At 32.6% G+C, this 15,394-nt stretch overlaps 1 protein-coding gene across 2 annotated transcripts in view; it reads right to left on the reverse strand.

Annotated features, from left to right (window-relative positions):
• LOC115885160 (synaptic functional regulator FMR1) overlaps positions 1–15,394 on the reverse strand; it is a 30,274-nt gene that overhangs the window by 14,329 nt on the left and 551 nt on the right. For both annotated transcript variants that reach the window (XM_030903961.1, XM_030903960.1), the window contains exons 2-9: positions 15,194–15,304; positions 14,763–14,815; positions 14,397–14,547; positions 10,819–10,982; positions 8,736–9,143; positions 5,070–5,181; positions 4,868–5,011; positions 4,137–4,365 (exon numbers count right to left, since the gene is read on the reverse strand). In XM_030903961.1, coding sequence (XP_030759821.1) covers positions 4,137–4,365; positions 4,868–5,011; positions 5,070–5,181; positions 8,736–9,143; positions 10,819–10,982; positions 14,397–14,547; positions 14,763–14,815; positions 15,194–15,304 — 1,372 coding nt within the window. The remainder of the gene's footprint in view (positions 1–4,136; positions 4,366–4,867; positions 5,012–5,069; positions 5,182–8,735; positions 9,144–10,818; positions 10,983–14,396; positions 14,548–14,762; positions 14,816–15,193; positions 15,305–15,394) is intronic.

Raw genomic sequence — 15,394 nt, forward strand, 5'->3', positions numbered from 1 at the left:
AACTGTAATACGATAATATTGATCCATATTATTGTTTAATATTTATTAAATACACCATATTTAGCTGACCAGGATAATGTTTAATTGTAAAATGACAAATGTTATTTCCTTGAAATAAAAAAAAAATAATCAAAAATACGATACTTTTCAACAAGCTGGTCAGCTTCAGACGAGTAAAGCAAAAAAAGAATATGAAATGAACATAAACGTAACTTGTAATATATACAACTGTTAAGGCGTTTTCACACGCAACGGTAAAATCGAGGTCAGTGCCGTACCGGTGAATTGTGTCAATTTTGCGGTACAATAGATATTTACGCACGGTGAAAAAAAGAAACTACTTCCAACAGCAGCGCACGGAAATATTCATAATTAAACCACAAGAAAAAGAAACTGCATTGCACCAATATATAGGGTGGCCCGAACTGTATTCCGGAAACTTCGTCAGTATATTCTGCAGATAAAAATAAGTAAAAAAGTTCTTATAAATGTATGTCCCAAAATGCTTAGTTTCGGAGATACGGGGTGTAGAAGTTTCATTTTTATTTCGATTTTTTCCAAATAATTTCTGAAGTAATGTCAATATTTGGATGAAACTTGGTATCTGGGAATTTTTGACAGAAGAAATGTGATTTTGATGTCAATATGACTCCTATTTGTAAGTGGCGCCACCTATATATTTTTAACTGGTTTGAAGTGTAAAACTTTTCGTACGTACCTGTATAAAACTACTGAATAAAAAAGTATACATTTACGACATTTTTTACGTAAAAAAGCTCTCTTGAGAATAATCTCTACGAGTAATGGTTCTGGAGATATTTGGAATCTAAATTACTAAACCTGTCATCATTGACATAAATTAAACATGTTGACAACATAGTTATTAGACTGAAATCATAAATTTGAAATGTTTTTGTGCCGAGTCTTATCATCATTTTTTCGAAGAAATATTTATGATTAAATAAAAAGTTCCCAAATTTATCATTTTAGTCAAATAACAATTTACTCAACATGTCTATTTTTTTGTCGATAATGACATGGGTTGATTATTTCCATTCTAAATATCTTGAAAATGGTTGCTCGTAGAGATTTTTACCAAGAGACATTTTTACGTAAAAATCACGGAAATGTATATTTTTTCACTCAGTAGTTTTATACAGGTACGGTCGAAAAGTTATTACTCTTCAAAACAGTTAAAACACATGTAAGTGGCGACCTCTACAAATAGGAGTCATATTGACATCAAAATAAAATTTCTCATGTCAAAAAACTCTCAGATACCAATTTTTATCCAAATATTGACGTTACTTCAGAAATTATTTGGAAAAAATCGAAATAAAAATAAACTTCTACACCCTGTATCTCCGAAACTAAGCATTTTATGACACACATTTATACAAACTTTTTTACTTATTTTTGTCTACAGAATATGCTGCCGAAGTTTCCGGAATACAGTTCGGACCACCCTGTATAGTGTACTGGAAAGTGTCAGACTGGACCTAATTATTGGACCATAAAATTTATAATGCTGTGCCAGAACAATTTATTTTGTTTGTCAGACATCTGTACATATCAGAATACACAGATTTTAACTTTTTATTGTATTGTCTTACCCGAGTGTTTGTATCAAATAAAATTCACATTTTACTATTAGTATTAACAGAAGATATCTCTTAGGTTTATTGTAACTGTGTTCGCCTCAAAGAAATGATTCCAATAACAATAAAAAGTATAGAGGTCGAGTCTCCATCGCTGACAAATCTCTGATCAGAGTATAATTTTTTTCCACCGGCTCCTTTTTTACCGGTACCTGTGAAAACGCCCTTACTATCGCCAATGGCGGAACAAGTAGTTCATTCGTTCCAATTATTTGCTGAAACTCAAACCGCTGAGACAGTTTGGGTTTCAGAAAGTTGGGAACTTTTTTAAAGTAAACAAGTGCGATTTACAACGCCCCAGTTTCGAAAATCATGAACAAAAGTAAAATACACGCATTTCGTTAGAAAATGCACAAATTTATGTTTCGTGAATCGTAGTACTAACGCGAACTTCGTAGACCACCGTTAATGATAAGAATATATTGATCTAATCAATTTTAATTCATACCACACCACTATTGTCGATAAATTATTATTGCGCAACTCCATTTAAAAATTAAAAAAAAATACAGTTGATGCACAAAAGGTCTTATAATTTGTTAAAAAAGTATGAAAATATCTCAAAATAATAGGCTAACAAACAAGATTGTCATTATGTCATTTTCTTAGAACATCATAAGCTCATTGTAATCATAAAGATATAGATCGGCGAGTAACCTATTCCTCGACAAATTGTACGAAACAAACGCATTTTAAAGGTGGATTTTCATGCTTCCGATATTCTATAAAGAGTAGAGGTAAAGAGAATCATCTCTTATGTGACTTTGTCTGAAAATGTGGTCACCTAAAAGGGAAATATAAAGGTGCGTTCACACCGGCTGCGCCGCTCAAGTCATTTTATAACACATACTTTTGTGCGCACTAAAAAAAATACACTTAAAGTTCATGTTAAAAAAACTTCAAAAGTACATGTTAAAAAAATGTTTTGCGCGGCGCGGAGCAGCGCAGCCGATGTAACCGCCCTTAAGGGTTCACTAAACGATCACAGTGGCGTTAATAAGCAATAAGGGACCGAACTGAACTTAGCGATCATAAAGTGAAAATAGTTAAAAAAGAGTGGCAACAAGCGCCTTCAAAAATCTCATATTTATCTGACTCTTTTTAATTATTTCCTGTTCCAAAAATGTTTGGTGCTTTTTTCAAATGTAAAACTTTTACTATACCAGCGCCATCTTAATTGTTCCCTCTTTCATGATTACTTTTCAATACACAAAGGTAATTCTCGTTATATTAATTTTATTGGTTAAATTTAAAGTCTTTGAAAGGTTAAAAACTTCTGTAGATTTTAATTTATTGCATTCTCATGTCTACGTTTATCGGATGATACAAATTAAAAATATTTGTCATTTTTTGATTTCATTACAATAAGTTTCCGTGAGATTTATTTACTAGTCATTCTCAATTTTTACTACTCTTTAAAATGTAAAATTATACAGGGTGATTGTTAAATAAATGCAAATATTTTCAGAACTGGTAGATCTTGATAAAAGAAACATGTTTTCTCTGAACCGGTTTTGAAATAAGTTCAAAATAACTGGGTTATTTTACTTTGAAAATTAAAAAAAAATAGTTTTGCTTAAATTTTGAGAGCCACTGGATTTTTTCTGGGTGTTAGTCCTTCTAAATTTAATATACTGCCCATGTTGCTAGATTATTAAGATATTATTATTATTAAAAAAATCCAAAGATTTCTTCAAAAATTCTAAATTCTCAAGAATTTGTTTCGCGAAAAAAGCCTCACAGACTTGTATCTGGGATCGAAATATACAACATCTAAAAATATTTCCACTCATTTAAGACTCACTCTGTATATATAAACTGAAAAGAGAATAAATAACCACTACCTGATACTGATAAATGTTTCAAATTTGTCGACAAAAAAGTAAGGTTAAAGTTAGAATAAGTCGATGATCGGAACAACAGACGGATGCATGAAAAGCTGCCTTAAAACACCTAAAATTTAAACAAAAGCGGTGAGTACATAGGCGCTAGTTCCGTAAAAATTGACAGGATAGAGACTCGCATTCTTTACCTATGGACATAGCAATTTTCAGTGCGTTAACGAGTAACAGTGGTCTGCGTAGTCGCGCTTATTAAAGACGCGTTAAAAATGAGTCGTCGGCCGGGTCAGTCTATGTATATGAAGTCGTTTGGAATTTTTTGACGTGTGAGACGGGAACAGCGGCGGAGAGCCTCACATTCCTCCGCCACTGCCCGCGGAAAACAACAGCAGCGGAACGCTAGGCCGGGGCGCGACGGTCTGGCCGCTCCTTGGGCGGCTTTCTCTCTCTAAGTCCCACCCCCATCACTTGCGCTCGATCGCCGAATCCGCAGTGGATGGACGCCCGCGATTGGCGCCACTGCCTCCCCTCGGAATGCGACCGTTGGGCGTGTAGCCGCCGCCCCTTCTGGGCGTGGACTTGTTGCGTCCCGGCCTCGCGTCCACGTTGTTGTAGTCCGCCTGGTGCTGTTGCGTACCCTGGCCGTAGCGGTCGCCGCCTTGGCGCGGGCCGCCTCCCCTGCCACGGTTGCCGCCGCGGCCGCCTCGCGAACCTCCCCTGGGTCCGCGGCCGTCCATGTCCGAGCTGTACCCGCGTTCGGAACGCCGTCCGCCCATGGAGAGGGACTGCATGGAGCCCATGTTGGAGCCGATGCTGCGCAGCTGCTGATCGATTTCTAGTTTGTTCTGGCGGAGTTGTTCCACTTCCTATAACATTTAGAAATGTTAGTATTGTACAATTGGTAACAGACTAAAAAAACGTTTTAATTCAACGACAATTTCTCTTGACAGGTGATAATCGAAAATTTTGAAGTATAATTAGTGGAAAAGTTAAAAGTTTGATAACTTTTTCTATTAATTGAAAATGTCTACCACTAATTTTGACGTTCTGAACGCTTACATTGAAATTTAAGGTACAAACTTCTACGCTAATTAAAACCACTAATTGCGAGGTTCTGAATGAAGTTTTACACTGAAATTAGAGGAACAAACATCTAAGCTAACTGAAATCACCAATGAAAATCGCTATCATTTTATATGTAAAATTTAAATGAAGAATGTCACTGATCGTCATTTCCAAGCCAGCTGGACGCCGATTTTTTACAATCATACGGTGTCGGGTGTATTGATATAAAATGTTGAGTTCAACCGGTATATTTCTAATTTCAATAAAACTTAATATTAAAATAATAAAAATTATAAGTTTTACCTTTAGGTGAGCTAAGTGATACTGCAACAAGACCTTTGCATTTGATATACTTTCAACGGTGCCTACAAACAAGAAGGGAACCTGCCCTTCTTCCCGTGGGATTGTCGGTTGAGGTTCGTTATCGCCTTCAATTTTTACCCTAACCTAAAAAAAAACAGAAGGTTATTAGTGAAAAAATCATGGAAACTCGTAGTTAACTTACCACTCCGCTTTTGTCTACAATTTCTTGTATAATCCTACCATTTTTTCCGATCACTTTACCCACCAAAGCTCTGGGAACTTGAAGGGATTCTTCACCATATTCTAACATCGACCTGAAAAAAAAATTAAAAACTTATACCAAACAGAAAATTGAGGAATAACTAATAATTCGCAGTGGCGTTTTTTACAGGAGACAAAAAATGTATACTCTATTTTTTTTCTCAGGTAAGATTTCGACAGACAACGACAGAAGAAAAGCAGATGACGTCCCATACCAATCTATTTATTTTACTAAAAAAAGTTTCTCATATTTTTTAAGTTATAGTATTTTTAATACCCATTTAGAATAACACCATCCTTATTTATTATTAATAAATCAGGTGAAACAAAAAATTACCAACAAAAATGAACGTCGATTACTAATAATTTGTTAGATGTCACGTTTTTGAAGTTACGTTTCATGTTAATGTCATAACGCAAAATAAGATATAAAAATGCGATATTCTGATGAATCCAAAAAACTTATGCTTAATGTAGTAAACTATTTTCAAAACGATTTAGGATCTCGATTTAAGGCAATTCAAAAAGCGTCCGAAGCACTAAAAGTCCCAGAATGCACATTATATAATCTAGAAAAACCAAACAGAGCTACAGATTTCGAATTTAGAAGAAATATGTCTGCAAGCGTTTCCCGGAGCAAAATCCGAATTACAAAGAAAACCCTACATTGTTTGAGGGAAGTAATTTACAAAATGTATGCGCGAAAGGATAAAATCACAGTAGAAACTCTAAGAGTCTCCAGAAACTAAGATTTCCAAAAGTTCGTTATATTTGGGAATTAAAAAAATGGGTTTTCATTTCAAAAAACGGGATGGAAGAAAACAGTTATTGGAAATGCCTGGAATCAGATTAAAAAGAATATTATTTTTGAACAAATACCATGCTGCTAAAAGTGAAAAGCTTTTTACACCTGTTTTTCTGGATGAGACATGGATTTTTAGTAAAAGCGGGGATAGAAGAATGTGGCAAGATGGTACTAAACACAGTGATTTAAAAAAAACTGGAAGTGGGACGCGATATGTAATTGTTCATGCCGGTAATAAAAATGGTTTTGTGGTAAATGCATCGCTAATTTTTAAATGCAATAAAAAAACAGGTAATTACCATGACAACATGAACACCGAAAATTTTGAAAACTGGTTTAAAAAGCAACTAATTGTAAACTTGGAAGAACCATCGTTAATTATAATGGATAACGCAACGACCACAGTCGCCTGGATGAAGAAATCCCAAGAAAAAGTTGGAGCAAAACACGCATGTTAGAATGGCTCAAAAAGAAGAATATTCCTTTTCCAGATCACATTTTAAAGGATGCTGTTTGGAATATAATTGAAAAGCAAGTTTTTCCGGAAAAAAATTATCATTTAGACAAATACGCTGCCGAACATGGTCATTGTGTTCTCAGGCTACCACCCTACCATTGCCATTTTAATGCCATCGAAATGGTATGGTCTGAAACTAAAAGGCATTATGACCAAGCTATTATGAAAACTGCAGGGTCACCTATTGAAGTCTTAAAAGTATGGAATGACGTTGTAAATAATGTACCGGAGCAACACTGGCAGAATTACATAAAACATACAGAGAAAATTATTTCTGAAGCATGGGAAGTAGAAAACAAACTGGATCTACTAAACATCGAACCTATGGTGATCTCTGTATCCAATGAATCCGATGATGAACTATCACTTTCCGAAAGTTATTCTGATTTAGAAAATAATTAAACTTAGCCTTTAAGATCACGTTGTAATTTTTTTTAAATCTAGAATTTGTACTTAAACGAGCCCTTAAATAAATATTATTACTGCTTGCTCGACTTCTTGTTATATTATTTATTATACTTTTAGTGCTTCGGACGCTTTTTGAATTGCCTTAAATCGAGATCCTAAATCGTTTTGAATATAGTTTACTACATTAAGCATAAGTATAAGCCTTAAATCGAGATCTTAAATAATATAGGTATTTTTTTAAGAAAACTCGGTATCTAGTTAATAAAACAATATTTTTAAAATTAGTGCGCTTCTTTTATATTTTTTTTATACGTCAACATCTTTAAATTTCATAAAATTAATTTTTATTATTATAAACCGCCACTGATAATATGAAATTTCAAGTCACTCCGCCAATGCAATAAGAAATATGTCAAGCATTTGACATGACAAAGGTCATAACCTATTTTTTTTCATGCGAGTTTAGATGGTGCAAGAAGCCGCATACGTTAAGTTACTAAAACGGCTGGTACCTCTAAATAGGTATTAAAAATACTATAACTATGGATGGGTTTAAATACAAATCCGTCATGCGTCGTCTCTTGTTTTTAATCCGTTTTATTGGTTTATTTCAAAAATGACAGATCATATTTCAATTTTATTGGTTTGACGGAACGATAAACGACAAACGAACGCCGATGAGGATGAACTCACCTTTAGATTTTTGAGGCTTGTCAAAGTCTTGCCAAATTATAGGTTATAATTTTGTGTCAACTTATGTCAAATATCTGCGTTTTGGAAGATGATGCATTTTGATTTGTGTTATTACGTGTGTTTTGTGTTTTTTGTCAAGTCAAGTGGAGGAAAAATTGAGGGAAAGTTAATTGTAGACCCAGAGCACAGTTTATAGTTAATATTCGCTGCTCAGGTTGAAAGTCCTTATACACCAATAAAGTTTGTATACCATCTCGTCGTAGATAAGTGCATCTCGTATATGGTACATGGATCGTATTAAACGTATACTACTGGAGTAGCTGTAAAATATCGACACGGTAGGTAAATAATGGATTTTGGTACTGCAGAAAGATAATGTCAAAAGGTACTGGCTTAAAAAATTAAGATTAAAGTTAATTAATCAACCAACCTTTGAGATAAAAAATTTGGTAAGTGTTATTATTAATAAAATAGTTTGTTTTATTTATTCCTGTGGAATATTACAAATTTGCATTTGTACATAAGTTATATTGATAAATATAATAATAAATGTGGGAAGTTTCTTGAAGCTTGAAAGTAAGAAATAGTTCTCTTTTATATTTTTTGGTATGTGGTGTTTTGTTCTTGCTTGTTTTGTATTAACACATACCTTTTTTTTTTAATAAAATAACTGGATGACATTTTTTCAGTTTTATACAGTTCTATTTTTCACAATATAATGAAGTAATCACTTTTTAAATATATTAATATTAATTTCCTGCTATACGTTCCAGTTGTACCAACTTATTTCTTTTTAAAATAAAATAAACTACTTTGAAATTAAAATGACAGACACATCTATCACTGTCAAGGATACTAAAATTTATGTAAGGGTGGGGATACTTTTCACCATTCCCATACTTTTTCTTTTTTTTTTGTAAAAGTCAAATATTAAAGCGCTTAGCAAAACATAGGCACCCCAAGTCTTGTTTAAATTCTTAAAATATCTTAAAAAAGTGTTTATTTATTTAAAACTTGATGCCCTCTAATGGACAAACGAAGCACTATTATATAGAAGTAAATAATGCCCAATGAACTTATTGTGATTCCTAAAATATGAAGTAGTTATTGTCTACGGAATATTGAGACATCCTGTAAAAGAATTTTAAGAACTACCTATAAAATACAAGATATAAAAAACTTACCTAGCTTTTTTAACCGCATCGTTACTTTCTCCGTATATCTTAAACGTACACGTGTTCTCCTCCAATTCAATGTTGGTTATCCCCTCCACTTTCCTCGCTTGCTGGATGTTGACGCCGTGCGCCCCGATGGCCAGTCCCATCAAGTACTCCTTGACGTGGAACTCGTCCGAGTAGCCGCCGATGGTGGCCAGTTTGGTGTTCTCCAACTGTCGGGCGGCCTCTTCGGTCCGCTTCAGGAGGAACACCTTCTGGGAAAGACTTCGAAAGTGCATGTCTTGGAGCAGCGCGGCTTTCTTTTTGCTGGCGTCGTTCCGGGATATCACAACCAGGCAGCCTTTTTCGGGATTGTAGGTGATTTGGCCGGCGCCGATGGCCTTGGCGAATTCTATGTGGGTGTCTTTTTTACAGCTGGAAAATTAGGCAGGGTTTAAGTGAAAAATTGCATAGTACGAAAAATTCGGAAAGTATTTTTATAATTTTTTTATATTTGACGTTTACCTACAAAGTTATACAGGGTGGTCCAAACTGTATTCCGGAAACTTTGGCAGCATATTCTGCAGATGAAAATAAGTAAAAAAGTTTATATATATATAGTGTGTAGGTTTCATTTTTTATTTCGATTTTCAGCAAATAATTTCTGAAGTATCGTCAAAATTTAGATGAAAATTGGTGTTTGGGAGTTTTTTGACATAAGAAATTTTATTTTGATGACAATATGACTACTACTTGTAGAGGGCGCCACCTACATATTTTTTAACTGGTTTGAAGAGTAACAACCTTTCGTCTGTACCTGTATAAACCTTTTTTACGTAAAAAAGTTGTCTTGGTAAAAATCGCTACGAGTAATGGTTCTGAAGATATTTGAAATCTAAATTATCAATACTTGTCATTGACATAAATTAAACATGTTGACTAAATAGTTATTAGACTGAAATCATAAATTTGAAGTGTTTTTGTGCCAAAAGTTCAACAAAAACTGTTTTATAATCATTTTTTTGAAGACCAATTTATGATTGATTTAAAAAAAGTTCCCAAATTTATCACTTCAGTCAAATAACTATCTACTCAACATGTTTTTTTTGTCAATTATACATGTATTGACTATTTCCATTCCAAATATCATGATAACGGTTGCTTGTAGCGATTTTTACCAAGAGACATTTTTTTCGCAAAAAATCACGGAAATGTAATTTTTTTCAGCTCTCAGCAGTTTTATACAGGTACGGACAAAAAGTTATTACTCTTCAAAACACTTAAAACGCATATAGGTCGCGCCCTGTACAAATCTCAAAATTTCTCATGTCAAAAAACTCCCAAACACCAATTTTCATCTAAATATTGACGTTACTCCAGAAATTATTTAGAAAAAATCGATATATAAATGAAACTTCTACACCCTGTATCTCCGAAACTAAGCATTTTAGGACATATTTATGTTTATACAAACTTTTTTACTTATTTTTTGATCTGCAGAATATGCTGCCTAAGTTTCCAGAATACAGTTCGGACCACCCTGTATATGTATAGTCTGTACAACGACTCAAGGAATATTTCGACAGACGATGACAGAAAACAGACAAATGACTGCCATACCAAATCAGATTTTAACTAATTTAAGATTATATAGTATAATCATACCAAATCAAATGTTTAACTTATTATAGATTAGAGGGCTTATTAACAGTGATTTTTCCTTGTTAACTAAACTATGAAGAAAAAATGTGTATTTTTTCTTCATAGTTGATTTGTTTTTTTTAAAATTTAAATTCGAAGAATAAAAATTTATAATAAAATAGTACAAGTGGTGTACCCTGTATACGTTATACCCAAATAATCATTTTAAAACTGGTCGGAAATTAATGTAAAGTCCTAAAGTAAAAATGTAAAGTCTGTCCAGCGAGACAAATCATAATTTTGACAGACAACATCCAAATATAACAGAAAAAAAAAATATTTTTTGTCAATATTATATACATAATATTACTTTTTTTAAACTAGTGATGCAACTGTCAGTCACTATACATATATTCTTGCTGGACAGACTACAAAGGCATTTTGATGATAACGCTTAAATCTAACTTACTATTCTCTAATATCCTCAGGAACTTCGATTTCAAATTTGGTAAACAAAGACTTATCGATTGGAGGATTGGCGTTTTTCTGCCTGAGCCTATCGTTACTGACAATTTCAGTATAGGTATTTTCCCAGCCAAGATATTCCAACACATAGAAGTCACCTTTCATCATCTATAAAAATAATCACACTTGTTTTATGGTTTTGAACATTTTTTGTAGGAAACATGCCAATTAATGTACAACTTAAAAACAATACTCAAACAAAGAGAAAAAAATAAAATAGAAAAAGAATAATCCATCTTCGATTACTTTAATTAAATTTTGTAAACTGCCTGTGTCCTTAAAATACATAAACAAAATGACATTTATTCAGGGGGTAGAAAATGTAATTTAGATATTGTACAGGGTGGGTCAAATTCGACGCTTTTAAATGGAAACACCCTTTTCTATAGGAGATAGACGAAAACTAATATCGGTGTCTGGAGCTCAATTTTCTTCAAAAACATGATGGTGAAAACCGCACATCAATATCTTTTACCATTTCGGAGTTAAGGGGTGTTTTTCAAAAATGTGCATTTTTAACAAATAGCTGTAACTTTTTTGCTATGGAAAATTTTGTATTTCTATGAAAACATTTCCATATCCCCTTTTTACATAGAATTTAATGGTTTAAGTATAATTTTTTTAAAATTAATAATTTAAGAATTATCAACAGAAAAATTGATTTTTTATTTGGGACACCCTCTATATTTTTAATTAACCGTAAAGAATTTAAAATTACCTTTCCAAAAATATAGCACACTTGATATTTTGTTACAATCCCCTTCGAAATACAGAATTTTTAAAAGTTCGCCACTTTTAACTAGTAGGCTTTGGACCCCTTATTGATGATATGCCCTTAATGGAACTCGAAAACATATTTTTCCAGCAAGACGACGCACCGCCTCTGAACGCTGAAGTTATCAGCAAATTTTTGCAGACAATTTCAAGAATAATTGAATAGCTAACCAAGATCCCAGCCGTTGGCCGTCGAGGCCGCCTGATTTAGTGCCCATGGATCTAATCCTATGGATATATTGCGGAAGAATAAAGGTTCCTTATTCCGTATAATCTAGACAAGAATTAGACATACTTAGCAGTTATGAGAGGGTATCTTTCACCCCCACTGAGTTAATGAATTCCGCGAGAAATGTTCAAAAACTACCCCGTCTGTCCATAATAGAAGACGGTCGATATGTCGAACACCTGTAGCAAAATTTCATGTCTTGGTTTGCTATTTATTTTTATTGTTATTAGATACAGTTTAAATGTGTTGATGTTGGTTAAATATATTTTAAATTGTTATAAAATTCTGCATCTCTCATAACAAATATTATTTTCATTTTAATTGATGCTCACAGCTTGAATTTTTTGCATTATAGCCGGTGCCGTTCAAAGCCTACTTATTTAAAGCGGGCAAATTTTTATATACTCTATATATCGAAGAGGAATCGAGCAAAATATCAAGTGTGTTATATTTTTGGAAAGGTAATTTTAAATTCTTTTCAATAAACTAAAAATATGCAGGGTGTCCCATATAAAAAATCAAATTTTCTGTTGATAATTCTTAAATTATGAATTTTAAAAAAATTATAGTTAAACCATTAAATTCTACGTAAAAAGGTACTTTGGAAATGTTTTCATAAAAATACAAAATTTTCCATAGCAAAAAAGTTACAGCGATTTATTAAAAATGCATATGCAGTTTTTGACAAAAATTGAGCTCAGACACCGATATTAGTTTTTGTCAATCTTCTATAGAAAAGGGTGTTTTCGTTTAAAAGCGTCGAATTTGACCCACCCTGTACAGGGTCCGGCAATAGTGCGTCGGGCATCTGTAGCTCCTAAAATAAAAAACCTGTGCAAACCTAAAGTACTAGGATGTATGTCAGGAAAATAATTTAACCTCTACAAAGTGGTTTAAAAAAGTGTGAGTGGATCGAGATAATTTTTTTTTAAATGGAACACCCTGTATATTATTGCATTCTTGTCTTCCTTTCTGATCACTTTACATAATCCTAAGATATTTTTAAATTTCTTTTCATAGTTTCAGAGATATTAATAAATAAATAAAAAATATATTTTTCAGCCTTTTAAAAAAAACTTAAAAATACAAGAGCTATCCCGAAATAAAATTTTTGCTATAAATCTCGTAATCTTAAATCATACAGGGTGTTCAAAATTCTACGCCAAACTTTCTAAAATATAAAATAATTTTTCTTCGTTTTTTTTTAAGTGGAATACCCTGTATATTATTATTTTAATAGACGGCGAATTGAAAAATGAACATTTTTTGTATTTAGAGAATTTTTATTATTATTTCATATGGCTCTTTCAAGGGTAAAATACAATTATTTCATATGGTTCTTTCAAGGGTAAAATACAAGAGAAAAATCCGCAAATATAATGTGAAACCGTTAAAAATTTTAAAATTCTCTAAATACAAAAAATGTTAATTTTTTAATTCTCCATCTACTAAAAAAACAATATACAGGGTGTTCCAATAATCCCGATTCACTCACTTTTTTGAGCCACCCTGAGAAGTTAAAATATTTTTCTGAAATACACCCTATAGTGTATAAAATGAATAACTTTGAATTTTGACCGTTATTTTTTACCAACATGGCAAATATAAAATCCCTTTGTCAAAAAAGTTACTGATATTCTTTAAATTGAGTCCCTGAACCAATCAGATAAGTAAGTCTTTTTACTCACAGACTATAGCAGTATATACTTAAGGTTTGGAAAACAAAATTGTTTATTCTAGGAGACACATACAGATGTCCGACGCACTATTGCCGGACCCTGTATAGTAAAGACTTCCTAAAAAATAAATTAAGCAATGCTTCAACAAAAATATAGACAAAAGTATTCTATTTCACATTTTTTCATATTAATTATGAATTAAATTGCTGAATAATACATTTTCTTTTAATAATATAATACCTACATATATATTAAATAATTACTACATATAAGTAAATACACATTATTTTTAGTATAAAATTTCCTAATGCTAGATAAGCATAACATAAATAAGTTTGTAATTATCTTAAAAAACATGACTAATATTTAATGAAACAAAAAAAAATAGATAAAACATAAATAATATAGATATTTGTTATCTAAATACTCAGTTCTTACAAAACTAAATATACAAAACCAAATAATGTATTATTTATTTAAATGAATAGTCATTTTTCTTTTATAAAATGAAAAATTACTCATTGGGAATTTAAAAAATGTTTATTAAAAACTTCTGAGACTTTTAAAAAACATCTTTTTAAAATCCTATCTCTATAGCATTAAAAGCTGTACCATTAAACAAAGAAAAATATCCCATAGATAAATAAACCCTACAGAGAATGTATTATTTATTTTTCTGCCCACTAAACAAAACTCTTTCATAATGAGATCCTTATTCACAGTAATATTTCACTGAATTTCATCAGTATTTACCAAAGTTTAATGGTCTGAGAAAAATAAATACCCAAGTACATTATTTACAAAATCAAGAAAGATAAATGATCAAAGATTTAAACTTACTTTTATCCTGGCTTTCCACCATCCATACCCTTCCTGATTGTTGGATCTGGAAAACACCTCCACTTCCATGCCTTCGGTAAATTCAATTTTGGTTTCTGGATTAGGTGGCAGCCTGGCTTGTTCATAGGGGAATTTTGAATCGGGTTGCCACCTTGATAAAAATACAAAAAATTAAACAACTGCATTCAAAATTTATGCAAATAAATATTTAATAGTCGTTATTTATGCATAAATCTTTGAAATATGAAATATCGATATATAATTAGTCATCTAAAGATTGTTTTGCTGTTCCTTTTAAACATTGGTAGTCAATAAGAGAAAAGATAAGATAGAGCCAATTGTAAAATACACAATTAATAGACTTACTCGTCTTCGAAGTGAACGAGAACACCGTCATCGTAAACGTCGACAATGAAGCCCTGGAAAGGAGAAAAAGAACTATAAAAGGGGCCCAGTGTCCCGAGGTGTAATTCGATACGTTCTAAAACATAACCTAGCCTAAACTTGCACAACGTTTCGATTTTACGATAATCTACATCTAAAGACTGAAATGTGGTTCTTTCGGAGGGCCATCGGCTTCGTAGGCTGGTATTTTTTCGTACACATGGACCTATCACGCCCTGTCAAACGGCCATGGCGTCAAAAGAACCGCGTTCGTTCGACGAGAAATTCGAAAAATTTCGCCGAAAAAATCACCAAAAGAACCACTTCCCAGCCGAAAATTGTCGCTTAACTTTCAAACAAATGGATGGAAATACTAATTCACTAATATATTATATACTTTAAATAATACAGACCTTATAAAGGGCTCCGTTTTCGCCGACAACTTCTACAGCTAGATCCTCCATGTTGATTTCACTCTTGGGTGAGGAAACAGCCTTGAGCTGAGAACGAGTCGCACTGCCGCTCTGCGAAAAACGGAGATGACAGATCAAATAAACCAGGGTCGTAATAAGTTAAAAATTACCATAAAACTTTCATTAAAATACCATGTTATA

Source organism: Sitophilus oryzae, unplaced genomic scaffold (genome assembly GCF_002938485.1).
Source record: "Sitophilus oryzae breed Bouriz unplaced genomic scaffold, Soryzae_2.0 scaffold_376_pilon_pilon, whole genome shotgun sequence".
Taxonomy (NCBI): domain Eukaryota; kingdom Metazoa; phylum Arthropoda; class Insecta; order Coleoptera; family Curculionidae; genus Sitophilus; species Sitophilus oryzae.